General features: G+C 47.5%; 1 protein-coding gene across 1 annotated transcript in view; it reads right to left on the bottom strand.

The window, feature by feature from the left end:
- Nucleotides 1-3,353, bottom strand: part of WNT3A (Wnt family member 3A) — an 87,424-nt gene extending 84,071 nt beyond the window's left edge. The window contains exon 1 of the mRNA XM_075086101.1: nt 3,101-3,353. Within this exon, the coding sequence (XP_074942202.1) occupies nt 3,101-3,171 (71 nt within the window). The 5' untranslated portion in view covers nt 3,172-3,353. The remainder of the gene's footprint in view (nt 1-3,100) is intronic.
- Between the last annotated feature and the right edge of the window lie 21,487 nt (nt 3,354-24,840).

Genomic DNA, 24,840 nt, shown 5'->3' with positions numbered 1-24,840 from the left:
GCTCCTTTAGGTTGAACAGCTCAATGCTGCGCTGCGTTGGAGAAGGTCCTGCGGGGTTACTGTGCCACAATAAATCACGCCAGCACGTCCCTAAAAAACTTGCCGCATAAGTCCCCATGGGAACCGGTGTCCTCTGCCTTTATTATTTTAAAAATCATTCTTTTTAAAGCCTATTTCACCCCTCTCTGTAAGCCATTTGGGAATTTTCTGTTTCTAAGGAGCTCCCGTAGCTTCCCACCCCATCGCCGCTGAAAGGACGCGGACGCGGCGCGAGAGCATCACTGCTCTGAGGGATCTTTCCCCTTCTCCTCCACTAAACTTTTTCCAAAGGTACCACTCATCTGGCTCTGCGCGGAGGCCACCAGCACGGCTCGGCCTGATTTTAAACAGGTGCCCCTGTGCCGTGGTGAGAACAGCAATTTAAACAGCCCAGCCGAGTAAGGAGCTCTATTCAGAGGTCGACAGAAATTACAGTAACAGCCACACGCCCGCTTGCTCCCCCTGACAAATACACACTTGGATGTTTCCTCTAATTCCTTTCCTTTGGGAGAATAATTAAGCAAAACCTACAGGAAAGCGCGATTTCTCAGTCCCTGCTCAAATTGCCTTGAAGCTGGAAGCAGTGTAAGTAGCCGTAGCTCTGTGTGCTTTAAGATGAGTTTACGCTTTAATTAGAAACTATTATTGGGGGACGGGACAATGTGGGGATGGTAAATTACAGATTTTCTGCTGTAAGCAGAGAAACCGCTATGAGCTGATATAGGAGAGGCTTTAAACAGAGATGGCTGAGATGAGAGGCTTGTTGCTTGCTCTACCAGACTAACAAATTCCTGGCCTTCTCTACGTTCTTTTCAAAAAAGAAAAACAACGAAACCCCCCCAAAAAGAAAGAAACCCCACCAAGAAGAAATAAAAGAACGAAATGAAATTAAAATAAAGAAGCGCGATCGATTTGCTACATCAGCTGATTTGGAAGCAGGCTGTCCTTGACTAGGAGAAAAGAATCTGCACTCCTGATATTGGGGTGTGTCGGGGACCTCCGTGTCTCCAGGGCTGCCCCCCAGCTCCAGCCATGGGGGTGCCCAGGGGTTTATATCTTGCTTGAAGACAAATGGAAGAGGGCGAGGGGTGGGGTGGGGGGGTGTGGGTGTGCGAGGGGGAATTTAGGCAGCCAATGTAACAGCACCCGGCCTCTCCTCCGACTCCCCCACCCCAATCAAAACCTCCTTTGCATTTCCATGGCCTAAGGGGGCTTGAGCCAGAAACGTCTAAAACCGCTGGTTGGCACCGGGGAAGGACGGAAGGGGGGGGGGGAGAAAAACCCCCCAAAACCCCGCAAAAACTCGCCGCTGCGCTCCCCCTGCACACACCTGATGCCTCGTCTTGGAAAAACACCTCCTGCCTTCTCTCCACCGCCTCCTTCCCTGCTTTTTTTTTTTGCCCCTCGAAGCCGCCTTTCCCGCACCTCCGGGAGGCGGGAGCGGGGCTGCGGGGCCGGGGCCGCTCTGCCCTCCTTCCCCTCGGTGGGTGACAAGGGAATATTTATGCTGGTATTAGAGGAATGCGTTCCCCTTCTCCAATCAGGAATGCAACCGGAGTTTCTAATTATAAGTTAGATGGTGGCTGGGAATAAAAGATTGCTTTTTAATGACTCCCGTCCAGGTGCTCTTTCTGCCTGTCTTCCCAAGAACACATTTGCATTTTATTGCTTTTCTCCCATCCCAACGAATTCCCTGCTTTCAGACATACCTGAAATAGTTGGAGAGGCTGCCTTCAACACCCTCACCTCTGCACCGCCGGGCAGCGCGGCCGCGGGCGGGGGGTACCGCGGCCCCCCCTTCGCCTCCGCCCGCCGCGGATCGCACCTGAACCCCGCGACCGCCCCCCGTCCCGCGGGGGGGGGGGGAGGCAGAGATTCAAGGCACTTTAAATAAATTTAATTATTATTATTATTAGCAAATTTTTTTTGGACGCTTCCGAGTTATTCACAGCACCGCCCCGGGTGCGGAGCGGCTCCCGGAGCGCGCAACCCATCTTCCCCCTCCGCGGGCGCGGAGCTGGAGGTTCCCCCCGCCGCCAGCTCCGCACCCGCGCAACCGGCGGCGCAGCGCGGAGCCCCACCGCTTCTGCCTGCGCCTCCCTGCCCCGCGCAACCTTACGCGGCGCTGCTCCGCGCTTCCTACGCGCTCTCCAGCGAGCCTTCCTGCGCTCGGGCTTCCCGGAGCCCAATTACCTCCGCGGGGTAATTAGCGCAGATCTTGCAGTTACATGCCTTGCCCAGCACCATTTGCTTTTTTTTTTTTTTTTTTTTTTTTTGGGGGGGGGGGAAGAGAAAGAGAAAAGGCTCTTAAAGGCGTAGGGTGCAAAGCGCGGAAGCCAAGGGAGCCGCAGCCCGGCTGCCGGAGCGCGTTATCCCGGGGGAAGGGGGTGCGCAGGGCCCCGCCGATCTTGCGCGGGGCAGCTCGGCGGCAGCGCCGGGCACATCTTCCCCAGCCCCGACTCTGCTCCCCTGCTCTGCCCTTCCAGAACCAGCCCAGGTTGTTCACCCTCCTCTCACCTCCTTTTTCTTTCTTTCCTCTCTTTTTCTTTTCCTTTCTTCCCCCCCCCTCCTTTTTTTTTCCTTCCACCCTCAATATTCCTTAAAGCGGGGGGGGGGGGGGGGGGAAGATGTTTTCAGCCTTTCCCCCCCTTCCTTCCACCTGACTAGCTCGAAATCACCTTGAAATGCTCATGTCAACTTGTATCATTATCTCTTTAATTCAGGCAGCGCCTTTTGTTCTTCACAGAAGAGGATCAAAGCACTTAAAAAAAAAAAAGGAGTAACTTTCCGATCGCTCTCGCTCGCTCTCTCTCTTTTCCAGTAGGAGAAGGAGAGATCAGGTATAACCCAGTCAAAATAAACAAAGTGAATGCATAAATAAAAGAGGTGAAATGCAGGTTCTAAGAACTTGCTGGCGCTGGAACAATCCCACCTCTTTAGCTGAGTGGCAACGAAAGGAGAATTTCAAGTCATCTTAAGCGCAGGAGTTGCAGAGAAAACAGAGGAGGGGAAAAATAAATGAAAATGAGAGAAAAAAAAAAAAAAGAAGAATAAAACTTACCACCAGATTGGGTAACTTGACAGAGCCTGACTCAACCCACAAAGAAACAGGAAATATCCAAAAGAGGCCATTGATGAAAAGTTGTCTTTCTTTTTTTTTTTTTTTTTAACCAGAGTTGCCAAAAACCTTCCTTTCTTCTGAGGCAGGATGATTATTTTAATAATAATAATAACAATAATTTAAAAAAAAAAAGTCAAATGAAGTGAACTCAACCCGACCAGGTAAATCCTCTCTTGCTTCCTCTACTACTCTCAAGGAAAAAAAAAATCTCAGAGAGGTAAAAAACTCTTCTCTCAGCCAAGACACTGAAGGCAAATATTAAAAAAAAAAAAAAAAAAAGTTTGAAGTAGCTCTCTTAAAAAGGACCCAATCAGCACTTATTGCCAAAGGGAGAATTCTGATGCTTTGGCTTGTTCTGTCAATCAGGAGCGCGAAGTCAGGAATGAGCTAATTGCAAGGAGATAGTGTTTTAATACTCATTAGGGGGCACGTTGGCCCACAAGCCAAGGGATAAAATGTAGTTTTAAAAAGGGGAAGGAAGATTTAGGGGGTTTAAATAGACAGGGGGGACCCCTGTGGATTTGGGTAGCTATAACAACCTGCCCGGATTTCACTCCCTGGGTCGAAGCTACTAAAATGCAAAAAAAAAAAAAAAAAAAAAAAAAAAAAGGAAAAAAAGTGTCAAGTTGATTTTTTTTTTTTTTTTAAAGATTATTATTTTCTCGATTTGCTCCTTCTTGCCATTCTCCCTTCTCAAATCCCCGTTTCCTCGCAGTGACGGTCGGGATGCATTTGAACTAACTTTCTAGAAACTTTCAGCTGGGTTGGTGGGGTTTTTTTTTCTCCTTTTTTCATTTAAAAAAAAAAAAAAAGAGGATTTACACCCAGACATGCACGCACACACCCAGACATGCACACCCCCCCAGACACGCACACCCCTTCCCCACCAGTCCAACCAGCCAGATATCCAAGGGCTCCACTGAAGACATCTGCTAAGAAATCAACTTCTTCCACGCAAATCTCAATCAGACTCATCCAGATTATCACAATTTGCAGGAGTCCCAGCCCCGGACTTTGCGAAGAAGCTGCTGCAAACGACTTCATCCACCAGATCCACCCCACAGGGCACTAGTAATTGATCTCTTTTTTAATTTCTTTCTCTACATATCGCAACAATTTCTCTCCTTTCAGTGACGGTGGTGGGGGGTGAGTTGGGGCGGGTTGCGCGGTTCCAAAAGTCTGCAGGTTTTCGGAGGGGTGGAAATAAGAGGAAAAAAAAAAATATCATGATTAGTATTATTATAAAGACGTAGCTCCCGGAGACTGGGTACGCACTTAGATTTGCTGCTCCTCTGGTTAAAGCTTGCTGTTATCTGTGAGCAAGTGTCACCCAGCTGACAGGCTTTCCCCTTACCCTGGGTCATTTGAAAGGGGGCTGGAGAGGCGAAAACGAGGGGATGGAGGCACTGGATGAGCTAGGAGATATTTTCTCCCTGGAATAACAACAACGATTCTCTTTTATTTGATTTTTTTTGGGGGGGGGGGGGTGGTTTGTGGTTGCCGCCTATTGAGTTTTTTGCTGTTTTTTGTCGCCTTTTTATTTCTTTTCCTTAGGGGAGAGAGAGAACTGGGTGAGATTTTATTTACTTGTTTGACTTTATTTTATTTTATCTGTGAATCAGAAAAATTCTGTGGCTCACACGGAACAAAGAGAGGTACAATTTTTAATGACTTTGTTGGAGGGAAGCTTGCAACCTTGCATTAGCTCAAATCAAAATGTGTTTTCTTTCTCATTAAGAATTGCATATATATTTTCCCTTAGTAGGGACTATTTCTATTTACACACACAGAGCTTTATATGCATATATATAAAGATATGTTTGTGTTTAGCTAGATGGAGAGATATATTCATTCTAGTGAAATTATACTAGAAATGCAGTTCATTTGGGGATATTTAAATCATTGGGAATTTGGCAGGGGTCGGGCCCTGATTATTTTCTTTAGGGTTGGATGACAAGTGATTGCAAATGTGAGCTCTGGCAAGTGCTCCGAGATCTAATCGCCCCGCGTAGCCAAGCTCGAGTCGATCTGAGCGGCTTCTCACTCGCCTCCAGAGGAGGAGCGGATGCTCTCTCCGGCTCTCCCAGCAAATCCCCACCGTGTCGATGCTGCAGTTATATTGAGTGTATTAAATCCAACCCCCACCACCTCCTTCAGCAGCTCCCCACCCCACAGGAGCCAAAGAGGCTGGAGAGGCAGAAGGGAGTTTTATTGCATAAGGTAGGATGAGGAAAAGGAGGAGGGTGGTGGTGTGTGAAAAATCATCTTAAGGACTTTCCCTCTGTATTAGAGAAAATCCCATCCAATTATAGCATTACTGGAAAGAACCAAACGCTGAGACTTTCAAAGGAGGGGATTTCTCTGTCTTTTCAAGTGAAATTGCTCACACTGCAGACTGGAACACACACACACGCGCACACACACACAGACACCAGTGCCCGCCTGGGCGCGGGGTCCCGGCAAACCGGCGATGGAGGGGGAGGAAGGGGCAGCACACACACCCCTTCCAGGGGTCGAGCTAATCTCCCCTCCTTTTGTTCCTGGGGAGAGATTTAAACATCCCCCAAAGCCTCTGCCCCTCCCACCAGGAAGCACCAGGCAACTTTACCTGAAGGTACAAATTCAGCCACTCTCCCTTTTCCTCTTTGCTTTGCAGCTGCTATTTGGAGAGGATGGAGATAATCCACTTTGTCATAGGCACACACACACACACACGCGCGCACGCACACGCAAGCGGGATCATACTGATTTCTTCAGCAGGCAGCATTGCTACTTACTCTGACGCCAACTGCTTTTAATTACACTGATAAAAAGGTAGTCAGGTGTATAATAGCTACTCCCATCGCTAGGGACACTACTGTAGATTACTTATCTATTATCAACAGTTACCTTTGAACCAGAGCCCTTTAAGGGCCAGATTTTGCAGTCCATTAGAGTCAGTAAAAAGACTGCCACGGGCTTTACAGTTATGAGACTCCTGGCATTTGGCTGACCAAATCTGCAGTGTTTTCTCCCAACTGTTGGGTTTAGGGCCTGATGTCAAAAGCTGGCTAAGCTTATCCATGCTGGTCCATTGGTTTCCATCCCTCTCCCAAATATTTGGACGCACATTTAGACGTACGCTTCACAATGGGCAGGATCTGGCCCTCGGTGCGGTGACGGCAGCATGGCTTTGGCTTCTTTGCTCTTGGCATTGCTCATCAGCGCCCAGGGAGAAGTTCTGAGGGGAGTTCTGGTTGCAGGGTTGTGACTCCTCAGTGGTAGATGCCAAGTCTCAGTCCTGGTGGAGCTGCCACCTGCCTTGCACAGATTTACCACAGCGCCCATCCTTACACCAGCAAAGAAAACACCAGTTTTGGTTCATGACTTCCCCAGGAGGTGAAGGTCCATTATCCCAACTTGCAAATGGGACAATAAAATCTTGACCATGCTCGCGGCCGTGGGGCCAATTCCTCAGCTCCGAATGCCTGCTGTGAAAGGAGGTGGGGAGCTTCTGTTATCGAGCTGGCATGGGGAAAAGGGGTGGGAGGACATGGAGCAGGCCTCATCGTCATGGAGTTGGAATGCTTTATATGAAGGCAAGCTGGTCCTATCTTGCTTACTCATGGGGATGGCCCAGCTGGCATCTTCAGGGCCCACTTGAGTGTGCAAATAGAGCTGGATTTAGAAACATGACTGCTTCACGGTGCAGTTAGTCACAAGAGGGAACAGCTGCAGTCGCCCTTGTTCAAAAAAAGGCACGTCCAGGGTGCTTCCACCCCAGAGGCGTCTATGTAAAGAGATCAGGGGCAAGGAGAGGAGGTTTGGAGGGATCCAGGCAGACAGGAAGGCGCTCAGACTGGTGCAGCGCAGTCCGTCACACTTCTCAAATACTCTTTGTGTCACTTCTCTTGCTCTCCTTCCCCCGTCTACCCTACATGGAGAAGATTCGTTATGGCTCCTGGATGGGAAGGTCATCCTCAATGAGAGCAAACACGGAGCCAGGGAAGGCTCCTCACAGGGCAGAAGGTTTTGCTTATTTTTGGTGGAGGACAGAAGTGCATTCTGCCCCTTCTCTCTTTAATATTTGAATTCCCACTAGTAAAATCTCATTCGTTACCTGCTTTTGCAAATTTCAACCGGAAGTAGCTCTTGCTGGAAGATGGTTAATCTTCTTCATTTGCAGTTTACTCACAGTCTGCCCCACACATCACTCTCCAGATGCAGTGGTCTCCATAGTTGGGCATAGCCACCACAGCAGCGTGAGAAAGCCACAGCTTATTTGTCCTTCCATGGCAAGAAGCCCACACTGCAGCACGTTGTGACAATGGGAGCACCACTAAATCCACACCAGGCAGCTTTATAACCCACCTTCCCTAAAGGCAGCCCTGGTGAGGAACCCAAATAGCATGTAGGAGTTGTTACAGATATCTGGAGACCCAGATATCAAGACATGCTGTGAGCCCTAAACCTCCTCCCTCCACTGATGGTTGGAAATCTAGGATGCTGGGATCCTAGCTGCCTGGCCGCTGGGTTCCTGGAGGCCTGGCTTTGCCACAGGCCTCTTGACTTGTGGCACGTCATGCTGCTTCTCTCTTTCATTTTGTCTCTGTGCCTTTTAAGGTCCCTGAAGACTGAGATCCGTGTCATCCATGTCATCCATACATCTTGACCAGGAGTCACAGCAGTGCAAATAGCGACAAGGTAGGTTAATACTGATCTCATTAGATGAGGAGAATGAGGTCGAAGATGTGTAATGGCTGGCTCGTGATGTGATTCAGTGGCAGAACTGGTGAAAAGATGGATTTTGCTAGTAGATTCACGTCCCCTCTTCAGGACAGGTGTCCCTGTGACCAGCTGGTTTTCCCAAAGAAAGGACACTGTTGTCCAGAAGTGGAGGTCAGTCAGTGTTAGTGATTGAGAGTGTTTCTAGAAACATGCCAAATATACTAATAGCATGATTTCACCTTGCTGTCCAAATCCTACTCACATAACGGTGGCTGCCTCCGTGGTCAACGACGCAGTGAAGACCTGAGCAACTCAGCCCTCTGTAGCTACTAGTCTGTGGTAGGTGGGGTGAATTGCTTCTGGAGTTGGATTTCTTTCTGTTTGGGATCTAGTTTAGACTTGGTGTCTAATCTTCAGATGGCTGAAGTTAGGTGAGATGCCCACAGGGCCTTACCTCTTCTCTGGGCTCTAAAGAGGCACCAATAGCAATGAACAGATCAGGAGCACATTTGCGGCGGGTTTCTCAGCTCTTTAGGCTGCACGATGTCAGCATACATTTGATGCTACCTACAACTGCTATGACTACGGCTGCAATCTGCCTTGCTCATTCTAGGCCAATGGCAGACACGGATGTTGGCTGCTCCTGGACTCCCATGAAAGCATTTTTACATAATGGTAAAGGCAGTGCTGTCCTCTGAGCACAGTGCTTGCAAGAGAGATGAGGGATGGCTGAAAGCTTAAGATCCGGTACTGATGCGTCCCCAGGAGGATAGGAAGGATTAGATACATGGCCTGGCTTTCAGTTTAATGGAGGCAAAGCACCCGAAGAGCTGCACTGCAATGTCACAGACCTTTTGCAGGGTAGAGTAGATCTGTCACAAGTGATGAACCTTTCCTTTGGACTCTCATATACAGGATCTTCTGTCACTTCATCTTGGGTGAAAAAATGTTATTTTGAGGAGGGTTCCTCTCTCATATTGTGTGTGCCTCCAGTTATTAATGCAGGCACTGGTGCTGAATCTGTTTCTTCCATGCCAGGCTCTGAAGATCATGTCCTGGCCATCAATGAGCACCTTTACAAAGGTGGAGAGGCCAGAACTTGAAGTGGTGGTAGAGGTTCTGCTCTTGCCTTTGCCACCAGTCTGTGGTGTGACTGTGCAAGAGACTTCACTGGTGTATGTCAAGTCCCAGCTGGGCTGGGCTCTCCCTGAGAAGGTCACTTTTTCAGGACCATCTCTCCTGCCACGGATTGAATGACAGCAAGGCTGAAGGTGAAACCTGGGGGTCTCTGCCATCTCTCCCTGTTCCTTCCCTCCATCTTCGGTTCCTCGGTTCCCTCGGTTGCCTGTCCACTGGCCTGCAGGGACCAGGCAGGCACCTGCCTTGCCTGTCTCCTGCAGGAAAGGTAGGACTCTCACTGGTGTAGCTTTGGCCCACCTAGTGGTACAGGAGGAGAACAAACCTGGAGACAAAAAAGCATGGACCAAAAATGCATCCAGTGCACAGGGATCTGCAGCACCAGGGCTCTGGTGTTCTTTCCCCACTGCAGAAAAGTTGGCAGAACCCAAGGTGGGGAAGGGGCTTGTCTCTGTGTCTCTGGTGGGATATCAGGGAGGCCTGGTGGGCAAAAGGATGGTAGGGTCTTGCCTTGGAAGGTGGGAGGATGAATTGTGGGTGCTACCTCTTCCCTTGCCTCCTCGATACATGCTCAGGAGGGATCAGTGCCCTGGGATGGTGCCACCATGCAGCGATTTCCTTGTCACCTGCCCACTCAACAGCACAGGCTAGGCTGGGGACACCAGCACCCCCGGCCCTGGCCTTCTGCCCTGGTGAAGAGTAGGAACACAGGCAGGCAAAACATCTTCTGCAAGTCATGGTGGCAATTAGAAATAGCATGGGCTTCACCCAAATCTCCCCTAATAACAACAGAACATGTGTACGAAGCTTTATTAGACAGCAGCAGCCGCCGAGAAGTCAGAACCATGTCTGTGTTCAGATAAACATTTCCTTTCATTGTGTCTTCATCCTAAACCCACTGAGTTTTCACCTTCAGCCATCTTCTCCAGAGCCTTTCACAGCCCCTCAGGGTTTTGGCAAGAGGAATCAGTGCTCTGCTCAGTAGGTGCATTTGCTGATGGTGAGGAAGACTTTTCCAGGTGGTCTCCACCAGCAGTTGCCTGGTTGTTGCAAAGTCACTTGGTGGAGATTGTCCTCTGACAAATGACTGCTGTGAAGGGTAAGTCAGGATCTTCCTCATGGGATGAGGTCTGGGGAAAAACAATTTACTTTGAAGGCAAACTGACCACGTAAAGGCAAACCTAATTCCCTGAGCACATAAAGAACAGTCCTGCTTTTCTGGCACATTGAGAACTCCACATTCACAGAGGAAATAACCCGAAATAGGAACTGAAGAATCTGATCAGTGTAAGTTTTCCCCTAAGGACTCTAATTCAATAAATGTATACATAACCTGAGCCCTGCGTGTGTGATGTGTGTTTGCTTATGTGGAATTTCTCTAGGCCAGATTCACATTAAAAACCTATTAATCAGCAGTGGAAGCTGAAAATCTCCAGGGGCCCAAACCTTCTATTATGTATACAGATAACCGTTCGTAGGACAATGCAGGCTTAGATGCTTATAACTGTGGAAAATTAAATCTTTCCAAGAGAGTAATAATAATCACCTGCTTTCTTTGAGATGAACATCTTAGGCTCTGGTATTTTGGCTCCTGGGGGAAAATCCTGCATCCCTTTCTGGAGACGTCCATTTCGCCAAGTCTCAGCATCTAAAAGGAGGATGACACTTGTTAACAGTACACATCCAACGGGAACTTGTGGCCTTGGAATTGAAGTGCCTTCGATGGGTGGAATGGCATGTCCTTTGGGAATCATTGTTTTCTGCCCCCCCCTTTAGTCAACTGCTGCCTAGGCAGCTACCTTCACCTATGCGCCCAGGTCTACAAAGCTAAAGTCAAGCAAGGTGGTTCTCAATATTAATAGTACTGTAATGAACAATGCTACAAATGCAATATTGCTGGTCTCAGAGGAAAACCACAGGAGCAGAACAGGGCTTTGGGGGAAGATTCCCTCCAAATTCACCCTCAGAATAAAGACTGGCTTTAAAATTGTAGTTTCATTGCTCTGCTCCATCCAATCCGTCTTTATAGAAGTGATATTTTTGGAGGGGATATATACTGGATTAAGAAAAAAAAAAAAGGAAATCCAAGTGTTTGCAAGACAGAAAGATCAATAACAGTTATTTATGAAATGATTGGTGCACTGATGATGAAATTTTCTAATCCCATTCTAAGATACAATTCAAATAACACCTTTTCAAAGGGCTAGCCACACTCCTGCTGCAGGGCTGCAGGTGCAAACAAAAGAAAAAGAAATTAAAATCGAAACCAGAATTTTATCCCTTTGTGATTTCACTCGTAACACCCCCCTTTGAAACCCAAGTGATGCTATCGCTTGAGATGAATGTTGAGGTTCAGCCTTGTGCTTGCAAATCGGTATGCATTGCAAAGAGGGATTACTCTATGCTGCTGACAAGTACTGGACTGAAGAGCTGCCCAGACTGGAGTGTCTTCTCTTCAGCCACACAGCAAGGCTAATTAAGGTACATTAAAACTAGTAATTGGGAACATAGGGTACGATTTGAAAGCATAGGAACATCTGCTAGACTGGCACTCCTGTTACTGTCTGGTATCAAAACAGTGCCCTGGCTGAGGTCTCCAAACCCTTTTTTAATGTTTTTTAAAAGTGCAGAACATCAAGATTTTTAGATTATCTGGTTGTTTAGCATTGGGTTTATTTTAAAACGGCTTAATATGAAATAGCATGACGGCAAAGATATCATGATGCATTAGGCTGGGTACCAGCCCTCCGCAGTGTGCGAGAGGGCAACATAGCAGGGCTGATGAGCTGGGCCAGGGCTTTGCCATGTGGTGGAAAATAATTAAATAAGCAACCATATCTCTCATACACACCAAATCACTCTCCTTGGCAAGGGCAGGACAGGGTTGGATGGGGGATTGTTGGGTGTTTTGCTGTAGGAGACTCTCATGCCGAGAGAAGATGCATTCTTGCAAAAGCAGTGGGAAGAAGAGATCAGCCTGCACTCAGGGAAGGAAAAAGAACAGACAGATTTGGCTGAGAGAGTTAAAAAAAAGAAACACAAAAAGCCCCAAACCCCACCAAGGTGCTAAAACCTCAGGCAAGCGAGGTGTTGACAAGGGATCCAAGTTGATAAATAAACAGAAAGGAGCTCTCCCTTGCAAAGCCTGAATGACAAAGAGAGAAAAACAGGCACTGGAGAGTGTCCCTTACCATTTTCATCACAAAAGCTGATGGTGGGGGGGAGGTTTTAACACGGCAACAAGTCTGACTTTCTCTCCCTTTCTCCCTCCTTTTTTTTTTCTTTCTTCTTTTTTTTCCCCCCCCTTCCCCTCCCTCTTATAAACAGAGAGGACAAGAGGTCATATCCCCAGGGCTGAAAGAGACACTTCTCCCCCTTCCAGGGAGGGTGGATGTTCTTTCAGCCTGTTTACAAATTAGTCAAAGTTATGATGTCTTAATGTAGTTGCCGGGTGGCCACCTGTCCTGGACGTTCTTCTGGTGCATTTACTTCACGTGCAGGAGTGACACCTGCAGATGGTTTCTTGCCCAGCATCCCAGGCCACGTGTCAAAATGGGGCAAAACGCCACAAGTCAGGTTCTTTGCACCCGTTTTGCCCTGATGTAAGCACTGGTGAAGATCGGAGATCGGTGCGTGGGTCTGCAAAGTCCATGGGATGCTTTGAGGAAGGGCTGTGCTCCCAGACGGGGTGATATGCGTTGGGTGCTGTACAGACCCAATGGACACCCTAGGGAGGGATTTTTGCCAAGGGATTTGGATCATGGTGATGTGTGGGAGCGAAAGCAGGGCCTGCATCACTCTGGTCTGCAGGACAAAAATTAAGTCCAGATCCTCCAATTCTTCACGCTGCTTTAAAAGGATGTTTCCAAGCCCTGGGCATGAAGCAAAGTGGCTTAAGCAGCAAGTAGTTCGGTGGAAAATGATGCTAATGATGCTCCGTGTCCCCTGTCCCCCTTCCCCCTTCCTATGTGGGCTCTCTGGTGCTTAATAAATGTTGAGCTCACATTGCAGCCCTTTTCTCCCAGGGGGAAAGGAGGGAAACGCAGTAATAAGGTCTTTCTTCCCTACCTATACACTTATTTTCATACAACTTAATCTCTCTGAAACTTTTATCTTTCTGCCAAATTGGGCTGGGATTGGCCGAGGGGTTCAGAAGTTGGAGGGGAGGAAACGAGCGGATAGAGACACACAACATAATCAGCTAAACCAAGTTTCCCAAGGAAACCAGACTTCAAATGCATTACAGCGCTTTACAAGTCTTGCAGGAGCTGCTTACAAACCCCAGTTGCGAGCCAGAACCCCCCAGTGCCAGGCACTGTATGAACATATTCCTCAACACAATCCTTTCCCCAGGCCAGTGCTCAGGAGTTTAAAATGAGAAGTTTAAGGCACGTAAGGTTGGCAAGCACTCGCTTTTCAATATGAATGTAGAGCAACTCCCTTAATGTGGGTTGTATTTGGCTGGATTCAGCAAGAGAGCAGAGCTGGGCTCTGCTGGAGTTGGTTTATTCATGGGAATGGCAAGGAAATCACAGGGCTTGAAGAACTTTGCCTCCTAACAGCCCTACTTGGCTTCAGTCCTACCCAGAAATCCCATTGGCTCTGTGGAGTAAGAAGGGAATAAAATCTGCAGGGCTTGGCCCCACTGGCAGCTGTGCAATTTATTTCTTTTTTTCTTTTTCCCCAAGAAAAAGGGGTTATACTCTTTCTCTGCAGCCATGTGAGGTAGAAAAAGTGCTTAGGTCTTCACAGAGCACAGGTCACCCCTATGCCATTGGCCCTGCTGGTGTCACACCAGGGATGAGCGGGTCCAGTGGCTGGAAAATGCCTTTATCTACTAAGGCAAGTGTTAAACCCTGGAGCCTGAAGTAGGGACCACTACACAGATTATTTGTTTTTTTTTAGGCAGCTGCTGAGCTCCCATTGGTCCCTCATGGTCCTGATTTACTGGCTCCAGGCAGGGGTCCCAGCGACTGGTGGACCAGAGGGGAAGAGGTACCTTGTGACCATGTCCCTGTGGTAGTGGGAACTGCAAAATATTGGGGATATTTGGGTCAGTTCAAAAGTCCTGACTCTTCTGGAAGGATTTAGCCCATCATTTCCCAACCCTGCATTTCCCAGAAAAGGGATTGCTCTGCTGCCATCCCTGGGCCATGGTGGCAATACTGCCTGCACTGGAGAGGAGTGACATCTTCAGCCACCTGCTGGAAAGCCCTGCATATAGTTAATGGCTGCTGAGTCCTCTCTTGAGATGCTTCCTCATCCTCTCCTCACCTTCCCGCTCCCTCAGTGGACTCCTCGGAGCTAAAGCTGCACAAGTCTGAACCTGTAAATTCAGAAGACATCAAGCAGTAAACCGTTGGCACTCCAGACATCAAGAGTCAGCTCTTTCTGCCTCTGTTTCCTCTTCTCAGAAACTGTAAGGTTTTAAGGAATCAAATATATTTGGATTCATGGCTTTCTTTCTAGTTTCTGAACTTTTAAAATAGGTGAGGAAGGTGGTTTCTGAAATATTTTGCACACCATGAAACTTGTTGTGTATTTGCACAAAATAACATGACCCCAGAAGTTGGGATGTTGAGAAGAAAAAAAAAAAACAACCCAAACCATCAAATATTGAGTTATTTGGTAACTTAATTTGTAGGTACAGGCATTTGGAGAAGTAGTGCATAAGATGGAGAAAGTGACAGCTATATTCAGAAGGGGTCGGCAGGACCGGTCATAAAGAATGCGAAGTTTTGGAAACATTTTTATTTTTGAAGAAAATTCTATTTGCATTCAGCTCCCACCATTTCTTTGCAATTCTAACATTTCCTTGAAGCTCTTTTGCAGAACTGGGAGCAAGGGGCAATTGGAACAAGTCCCCACCAGCTCAGTGTAGCCAGTTAAGGGAAGGTGGGGGGAGCTGATGGAGGGACAGGACAAAAAGCCACCTTGCCCAAAATGCCTTTTTGCCATTCCTGCCCCCATCCAAAGTCTGCCTGATGCTTCCTGCATGAGTTTGAACATGGCAAACTCTGGACATTCCGTGGATATAGGACGCAATGAGCTTTAAGAGGATCGACACAAGGAAGTTTTGATCTCAGTTAAGCAGTTGGAAAATGCCCTAAATGCCCTAAAGCAAAGGCCCCAATGACCTTGTTCAAAGCTAAGTGTAAGGTTACAGCCGAAGAAAGGGCATCGGTGGTTTTTCAAGGGAAAGGTAGGTGACAAGGGCAGGTTAAAACCTTTCTCCTATTCCAGTATAGTGTTTTCAGGAAATGAGAGGTCTCTTGGACCTGTGTGGCATGAGAAATGTAGCGTTGCCTTGGACGGTTGGAGGAAATATATTCTCATGAGCTTTGTACCATCAAACACCACAGCACGTCATTTGAACCTACTTTAAACTCAGCCTTCTAGGATTTGCCTGATAACCCTTCTCAATGCTGTTGTCCATCATGGACAACATGCTGAAGCAGGGCCATCACTGCTCAGTCCCTGCAGTTAATCACTTATGGCGTGCCTAAACAGATTGAACACCACACCTCCTCCCTGGGACCACGGACCACAGCCAACAAAGGGTAAAAAAGGTTCCTCAGGCATTTTCAAGCCTTCTGCATCATCTTGGATGTAAAGCAGTGGCCTGTCATCTCCTTTAGACTGAGGATTACTGCAACAGCATGAACCATGAAATATGGGATAGATTTCTCAGGGTCCAGGGGGAGCGCGGCTCATGGAGAAACCAGCAGCTGCCCAGAAGGAAAAACCCAGCAAAACCAGAAAGAAAACACTGAACTCTGCTGAGGGAGATGGAAAGATGACAACATGGGAAGAACAGGGAAAAAGAGAGGTAAAAGCATGTGGGACAGGAGGGAAAATGTCAGTTCTTGTTAAAGGAGGTAGAGGAAGAGGAACCGTCCAAGTCAAACACAGTGGCTAAAAAATAGCCTATGGACGTGGCAACAAAGTGGTAAAAAATCCAGTGACGATTTAGGCTAACCGGCACTGGATTAGCGTCAGGCAAGCGAGGCTGGCTGATGCCATCCAGTGCAGGTAGCAGGTGATTTTGCCTTTGAAAGAACTTAGATTGGAGGTCACCGTGTAGGGCTCCTCCATGGACCGCAACCGCTCTGAAAAAAACCTGTTGTCCTCAATGGACAGCTCCCTGTGCAGGAATGATCTAAATAAAACCAGAAACGGAGTCAGAATGTATCTAGGAATAAAAGTGGAAGTAATGCTGGGAGTACCTTATAAGATTGGCTAAACATGAAAACCGTATTCATCTGCAGTCACCCTCTGTCCAAACAGACATAAAAAAAAGAGAAGAGAAAGAGAGAGAAGAAGAGAAACAGATTAAAAATATCAGGGTTTCATTGCCGAGAGGCAGTGAGTAAGAGATGTACAACATAATGAACAGGATAGAAATCAGTCAAGAAATTATAATTTGTTCTGACTCATGATACCAGCCCAATGGAATTAAAAGCAACAAAATTAAAACCAGTAAAAGCAGCCGCTTTTATATATATAACTAATGATTAAACTGAGGAACTCATTGCCACAAGACAGAACAGGCATTTAGCAGGATTCAAATAAAAATAATGATAATAAAAAAAACCCAGAAGAAATAAAAAAGGAGTTTTATGCTCTAATAAATCAAAAAATTCCAGATTATGTTTTGGAGAAGTGTTGTAATTACACCTCCAGCATGGCTTGGAGTCTCTGTTTTGGGCCTTGCTAGATGTCCCTTGAGGATGTTCAACCCTGGCTTGCATTGGATCTGGTTTCCAGCATCTGTGATACTCCTTTGTGATTCCCGAAGTGATGGCACTTGACCACTGATACAGATTAAATGGAGGTGAGCTTGCAAATAGATTTCTCTTTCTTCCCCCCACATTCACCATACCGGTACATGAGTATTCACTCACTACACGGGATAACTGTAGAATGTTAATAGATATTATGTCCAAAATTCAAAATCCCCATCCCAGATGAGCACCTGCTGTCCTGTGCCCATCTGGCACGTAGCCCCAGTGAGGTCTGGTCTCAGATCCTATTTAAAGCTTGTGGATCTGGCCACCCCAAAAAATGTGACTAAATCAATTCCTTCAGCCATCTCAACCCTTTACTCGGTTAGAAAATTAACAAAACCAAATCAGCCGATCCCTTTTTTTTTAAGAATTATATTCCTTGGTCAGACCTGGGCAGGAAAACGCGCCACCATCTTGAAAATCACCTTGAGACGTATCTTGTGAAAAAACCCCAAATGTTCTTATTGTTATTAGGGTAGGCCCTTACAGTCCAGCCACTATGACAGCCTTACCCTGTGGGACAGATAGGGGTGTTTTTTGCAATAACTACTTGGATTCTGATGATTTTTAAAAACTCTGTTGCATGGTTTTTGAGAAAAATTAGAGAATGGGATATATGTTCCATAACTGTCAAAAAAAGCCTGGTTTATAGATATTCCTTTCCTTCCCCAGTTGGCCACCACCATGGGCTTGCAGCGCTCGTGTGCTGCCCTGGCAGAGGAGAGGGCAATGCCCTCACATGGGGAGCAGACCCCTTCCTTCCCCCACCTCCTCTCCATCCCCCAGGGTGCTTCAGATAACACAGTGGACAACATCTTCTGTTCTCCCAGCTCCTTGCACTGTCAGAGACACTGGGATGCTCACCTGAGGTCGCAGAGGAAACCCAACCCTTGTAGAGCTGTAAAGACCTATGCCAGACACCAAGCCGAGGACAAACTCAGGGAGACAACATGCCCAGGCTCACCGATGCTCTGTTTTCAAACACAAAAGCAAAGTATCGTGTTCAGATGTGCCTTCAGTGTCTCAGACCTGGGTCTTCAAAGGTGCCAGAGTAGTGGTTAACCAAGGAGAGATAGGTTCCTCCATGTCCTGAGGCCCAGACTCTCAAAGGTTTCTCTATATTACCTGAGGCTTTTCTACCTCAGGAGATAAATACACATGGTGAGAATGCAACCATTTGGCCAACCATAACTGATCAGATTAGTTGTCTACCTCACTTAATAGCCATCTACAGACTGTGCCCAATTAAGGGCTCTCCTTTGGAATGATCTTGTGGGAGACTGCTCACACACAGCAGTAATGGGTTGCTTTCTGCCCTGGGATGAGAATGCTTCTCACCTTGTCACAATGTTAACCTTTTTTCCCCCATTTGCTGTTATATCTCCTATGCTTTTGTAACCAGTATAAATATGTAATCTATTTTACTATTGAAATAAATGACTGGCAGTTGTCTTACCTCAATATCTTGCAGCAGTGAATTCTGCTGCTGAACAACATATGGCAAAATTTGCCCTTACTTCAGAAGGCTTCAGAAGTGTAGGAGAATCTCACACACAGTGTCCAGAATAACACTGCAAACTTTTAGTCAGTGTTTCCCAAACTGTTAGGCATAAGCATGTCCTGAATGTGACGGCAAATGTGGGATTTACAGAGGGAAAAAGGGGTCACTGGCAAAATACTCTGCTACCTCCTTGCTGTTAGTGTAAGACAATGATCTGGGGCTTCCCACAGGTTTTGGGCAGCACCAGCCATGCTGCCCTCCGTGGCTTTGCATGCAATTCCTGCACTGGCGAAAGGCCAGCCAAGAAGTCAGGCTTGTGTGAAGGGAATGTGAACCCACATGTCCCAGGGAACCAAGATTGTTCAGGGATGTGGTTGAGCCCCATGTGCTGCAGAAGCTGAATGAGCTCAGACTACTCCATTTCATCTGCTGTCAGAGCCCCCGGAGCTACAGATCTAAATGTCAGGCAGGATCCCTGTGTCCTGAGCTGATGCACCACTAAGTCCATCCACACTACAGGACTAAGTGGGCAGCAGTCTGTAGCTGTTGCTGCTACTGGTGGTACCCATAGCCAGAGGTGGGGAAAGCGTGCAGAGCCCCCAGCTCTGACTTGCTGTGATACATTGATCCAAAAATGCTCCTAGCCGCTGAAGATGGAGCTTCTCTGTTTCAGTGGGTGGGCTACCAGTCAGCATCCGTCCCTACAGCCCACCAAAATGTCCTCCCTGAGAATCTTTGTTCCAAGTGACACTGATTTCATCTCACCCTTAGATAGTCCTCACCCATAGTTGCCAAATGTAAACAGTCACTGCCCTCTAGTGACCGTGGAACAGCTCACAGCTCCTGGAAAACTGGCTTTCTGAGAGGCAATTGCAAGGGGACGTGGGAAAGGAGATGACCAGTCAGCCTCAAAGACCTATAAGCTTATATGTAGGTAGACGTGAGGCTTATTTAGGGTTGTGCCTGGAGACACTGTTTCTTTGTCTATTGGTTTGCCATTTCTTTAGCATGTGGGAACATGTGCTTCACTGACGTGTCCTTAATAGCTACCATCTCTGGGGACTTCAACTAGCTGCTGATATTCCTAAGCAAATCCTGTCCTATTCATAAGGAGGGTGATTTGGGGGGTTTATTGCACCTATTGCTTTTTCAGCTGCTATGGTTGTCCCCTCAGCTCAGGCTGCAGCTGAGCCACAAAGGTGCATCCAATAGTTTCACTTAGCAGAACGTTAAAGTAACTAAAGTCATTGGCAGTGGCGTCTTCTGCAGTGTAAAAGGGACGCACGTCTAGGATGGATGGTGATTTAAGGGGGTCTGTTTCCCAGACATTCATCCTCAGATTCCCATGAGATGAATTATTTCAGGATGGTCCCAAGACACATCTCCGACCCAAAAGTTCAGCCTCACTCTCAGTGGATTAGCAAAATGGGACTGAAATTACAACTAGTTCATGGTGAAAGTTGAAGCGAGTCTGTGTTATCGCTCACTGTCTCACTGCCTTTAAGAAGCCCAAAACTGAGCTAGCTCAACATTCCATAATCACATAATACTGAATGGACAAGGAAAAGAGGTGGCTTTCCAGCTCTTCCAGTCGGAGACAAGCTTTTATTCTACATCTGCACGCAGGCTAGAAAAGTGCAGCTGTAATACAAGGCTAAGTGTCGTGGTAATACAAACAATGTTGATTCTTCTTCTGGAGACCTCCTTGCCCAAAGTGACCCCAAAATCTGGTGTTACACATTGGCCAGCCAGTGATCCCCAGGCCGTGAGCTGCCTGCCTGCTGGTGCTAGGTTGGGAAAGGTCTCATTTGCCAGAAGATGGCACTGGTTCTCCATGGAGCTGCATGTGGGAACAGGTGCATCCCCTCCCGTCCCAGCAGCTCAAGCTCCTCAGCTTGGGTTAAAGCCCTTCCCCAAGACACTCGGTCGGGGATCCTGCGGGTTGTTGGCTTATCAGGAATAAAAGGGCAGGTTTATCTCCACCTGGCCAAAGCCCAAGTCCTGGAGATTCATATAATTTCCTACATAACAAATGCAGAACTTGCAGAGTGGATTCCTTGCTTGTGAACATATTAAAATGCCATATATTTTAATTCCTGTACTGTTTCACTCCCTCATCTCAAAGCCTTGCTTTTTAACTGAGACGAAAAAGCACCTGAAACAAGTGTATTCTGCTTGGCAAGGACAAGGACTATTTTAGGTTAATCATTTTTTATCTCTACACTTGCAGCTAAGTGGCAGCCACTGGAGATGTACATCTGCTCATTCCAGCAGATGATGGGCACATATTTGGAGAAGCCCACATAGATCATGGGAGAAGCAGGAGACTGAGGGCCCTTATCTGGTAGCAGATGATCAGTTTTGCATGGTTTTAGCAAGCTTTGAAGGTCAATGTGCTCTAGATCAGTTTTGTGGCCAATAGATGGGGCCATTTCCACACCTATTACTTTCAGGTCCACCAGAGCAGGTTCTCCTGGTGTCCACAGGGAGGTGGTGCCTGTGTCTGTGGTATGAAGGTGTCCCACGTATGTGATTATGAAAAGTTGTTGGAGGAAGGTCAGTGCTTGGTCTCCCCTTCTTTCCTTTGCAAAAGACCAGCAGACAGGCAGAAGTAAGTCTCTTGTTTCTCCACTTTTTTTCCCATGATGAAAACCTGCCGGTTCTACCAATAAAGCCTGGAGAAACTACCTGAGGGTAACATTGGTTCCTCAGAGAAGTCAGGCTTTCCTAGCCTGCCAAAGCAGGGGACCCCAGCATGGAACAGCACTGAGCTTTTCCCAATGCTTTCCACATCCAGCAGGGCCAAAGGCAATGCACCCACTCTGTCCCCAAACTTTCCTCCTGTAGTGATATGGGACTTCTCTGTGCCTTGAGGAAATTAAGCTATTAATAATTGAATGACTCATGGCACTTTGAAGAGGTCAGGTGCTCACTGATGAATCACAGGATTCCCTGACTGGGCTCTGGAACCAGCAGTGGATCCATCAGGATGGCAGAAAACCCCAGTTCTCCTATGTCTGGAAAAGCAGGGAAAATGGAGAACCACTAGTTGGAGAGGAAGATAGGAGCTTCTCTTTTATTCCAGTTTCAACAACCATTTTTGATCTCTTGTGCATTAAGACCTCAACATGCAAAAAGCAGAAATAAAGGCACCCACAGCAGAATTTTCCTGCTGATTAATTGCCCTTAGACATGATGCAATGGCCGAGTGGAAGTGAGTAGTGCTCTGACTTGCTTTGGACTGCTAGGTACCATTTGGTGTGTGGATTTCATTGTCTGGACCTTTGAATTATTGCTCATGTCCTGTGGGGGAAAAAAAAAAAAGGCTTCAAAACAAACAACCCACCCCCTCCCCTCCTCCAGCATCAAAGAATAGCCCAGCAACCTTCAGTTTTAATCCAGGGCATGCCTGAGTAACCCAACCATGATCCAGCAGCACAGGTGAGCGCTAGTCCTGTATTTTTACGAGGCTACTGCCAGTCACATCTGTGGAAGTATTTCTGTTTCAAGCCTTGTGTTCCCTCACAGCACCACTCGTGCTCAGAAATCACAGCAAGACAGGGGAGCATGGCAGTGGTGTCTATCAGAAAGGAAATTTCAGCAGGATAAGATAGCCCAGGATATACACCTCTTACATATATACACCTCTTACATATATACACCATATGTACCTATTAGACTAGGCATCCTGTCAATGCCATAAGTCTCTGTGAACATCTGCACACCACAGATTTAGGTAAATGTCCAGCTGAGTAAACCCTCCCTTCCCAGAGGAGTGAACTGCGTTCGCTTTTCTGGGATGTGTAAAGGTGACGTTTCAAAAAAGACCCTTCCACCTTCTGGAGATACGAGTTTTCCTGGCAGCCAAAAATAAAAAGAAACCTCTTCCCACACTCTCTCTGGTAATTCAAGTCTTGGGCTTCTCGGAGAGAAAATACCCAAACCTTGCAGCATAATGAAAACTGTATAATCCTAGTTCTTCTCTTCCATCAGTCCTCATCTTCTCTCAAGGCTAACAGGTTCATCCAAAAGCCTCTTCCCAGGCTCTAGATTCCTCCTGTCGCTTCTGGCCAAGACTACAAGGACACGTACTTTCAGCATCAAGGCCACCTTCAGCAGCTAAACCTTCATTCATTATAAAAGCATTTGCTGCTGTAGACTTATTTCAGTGCTTTCCAGCTTGGCCTGCCAGTCCCGGGCTTTGCTGCAACTTGCAGTTGCATGAGCCCTTACAAATTTCAGAATGGCTTTGCTTCAAGACAGGACCTGAAGGAAGGATGGACGAGGTCCAGCCTGTACTAAAAGTGCCAACAAACTTTGGCCAGCTCGTACATACTTTTGAGGATTTAAAGTGAGTGGTTAAAATAGATGAGAATTACTTTTATCTGCCCAACAGCAAAGGCCAGCAGAAACACGCATTTGGAAGCTGCACACGCCTTTTGGCATTTAACATGCCACAGTGGAGGGAATGAAGGGCACAGAGACTCCTCTCTGCAGGGAGCCTAACTGCTGCGCCCTTCCTTGGATGTGGGATCGCACAGACCTACCGAGAAACCCACGTCAGCCCCTTCCTACCATCGTCGTGGTGCATGGAAACGCTGTCGTAAGCCTGTCCTAACTGGGTTGGGGTTAAGACTGCAATTAATGTAAATTGCAGAAAGATAGAATGATGCGGGTTGGTAGGGGTCTCAGGAGGTGTCTGGTTGAGTGAGGGGTGAGGACACACGTTGTGGGGAGATGGATGTGAGACACTTTTTTGGCCAGGAGGTGGGATGCAGAAAGAATGTGGGAATGGAGGAAAAAGAAGACTTGGGCTGATAAAAAGGTTAAGGGGATTAAGAGAGGCTTATGCAAGCTGACCATGATGATCTTTGTGTTTTCCATCCACATTGCTCTTTGCCTGGCTCCAGCCCACACTAACAATCAACATTGTGCTTAAGCACAAAATTTCTCAGTAGATAACCTGAAGCAGACCCATGGCATGCGGCTGATGGACTGCGGGGTACTGTGCTTTGTCCGTGCCTTACCCACACAAATCGCAAGGGTAAGAGAATGGTCATGTAATGGCCAAGTGGTCAGGTGGCCTCACTCTTTCCAGATGATGTAGGTGCGCTCTATCATCTCTTTTCTGGTGAAACCAGCATTTTCCATGTGTGAGGCAGCTGAATCTGACAACGATGCATCTCCTCTCACCCACAGGAGCACCTGAAAATGCCTCATGCTCCCCAAAGCCCAATACCCCTCTGAACTTGCATAAAGAACCGTCTCGGGACTGCTGTGCTGCAACTGCTCGTAAATCAGCGGTGCAATGGCATGTTTGAGAGTGGATGCTTCATTGGTTAGTCCCTGAACTATGGCCTAATATGTGTGAACGCTGACAATGATTTACAGGCCAGGAGTGGTTTGCGTGCCCACACACACACTCTCATAGGTGCCGAAATGCCCTTGAGTGCTGGCAGCTATGCACTCCCCTCCGTCCCCTGGGATGCCCTGGCATGGGACAGGCAGGTTCTGCCTCTCTGGTCCATGGCCACCAGCTATGCAAGGCACGGGGAAAGAGCAGGTTGCTTCCCTCTTGCTCTGCATTGAGGTTTAGCAACAACCAAACAGCGGGGAGGGTGGGGAGGGCAGATGGGTGGTGGGGAATTGGCTGCAGGAGGAACCTGGGGTGAACCCTGCACATCACATGTGAATGCCTGCAGCAATTTTAAAATGTCATATTGCATTTTGAACTCACGTATGGCAGGCTGGCCGCAATGCTGCCTGTGTCTGCCCAGCAACCTGAGATCTCAGCCAGGACCCTGTGGCAATATTAGTGCCACTAGATAAAACAAGCTGGAGCATGGTCTCTGCATCTGAGGGCAAGCAGCGTGGCACAAAACACATCCAGATACCTGCATGGCGTCCTCCCTCCAAAGAGGGTGACCGCCCCAAATTGGCTCCTGGGAAGACATAATTTTCCCCAGAAACGCAGTGGAAGTTAAGAGTGCCCAGCAAAAAAATACATACTCATACACACGCACATACATACTCCGATCCTTTCCTCCAGACCTACACGTACTAGTTTGGTGCAACAACAAAAAATTTGGACAAGCTTTTCCAAGCAAACCACCCAACCTGTGACCTGTGCGTGTGGTCCAGGGTTGTGGTATGACTATTTCAGAGCAACATAAAGAAGCAGGCCTGAGCATGCGGCATCTGCAGTGCACACAGCAGGACATTTTCCTACTATCTCGTCCTCAGAAACCCGACACTGATTCAAAAAAGCCAGAAGATGAAGGACAGTAAAAGTAACGTGGGGATAAAGTAAGCTGGAAATTAGTGATCAGGGCTCCCATAACCTCCCTGGCAGGCAGCGAAGGATGTAAATGCAGAACTGTGGTCAGTCTGTATTGTGGCTCCTTCTAAGGCCAAATTTTGCTTCTCATTCCAGGTCAAAGCTGAAGGCGTCAGGCAATGATGTGCAAGTTATCCTTCCACTGCCACTTATGGACTTCTAGGCCCCAGAAACTTCTTGGGAAAAGGCTTTTCTGAATCCAGCAAATTCA

The sequence above is a fragment of the Phalacrocorax aristotelis genome, chromosome 2, assembly GCF_949628215.1.
Source record: "Phalacrocorax aristotelis chromosome 2, bGulAri2.1, whole genome shotgun sequence".
Taxonomy (NCBI): Eukaryota; Metazoa; Chordata; class Aves; order Suliformes; family Phalacrocoracidae; genus Phalacrocorax; species Phalacrocorax aristotelis.
This window is presented reverse-complemented; position numbering and strand designations above follow the sequence as displayed.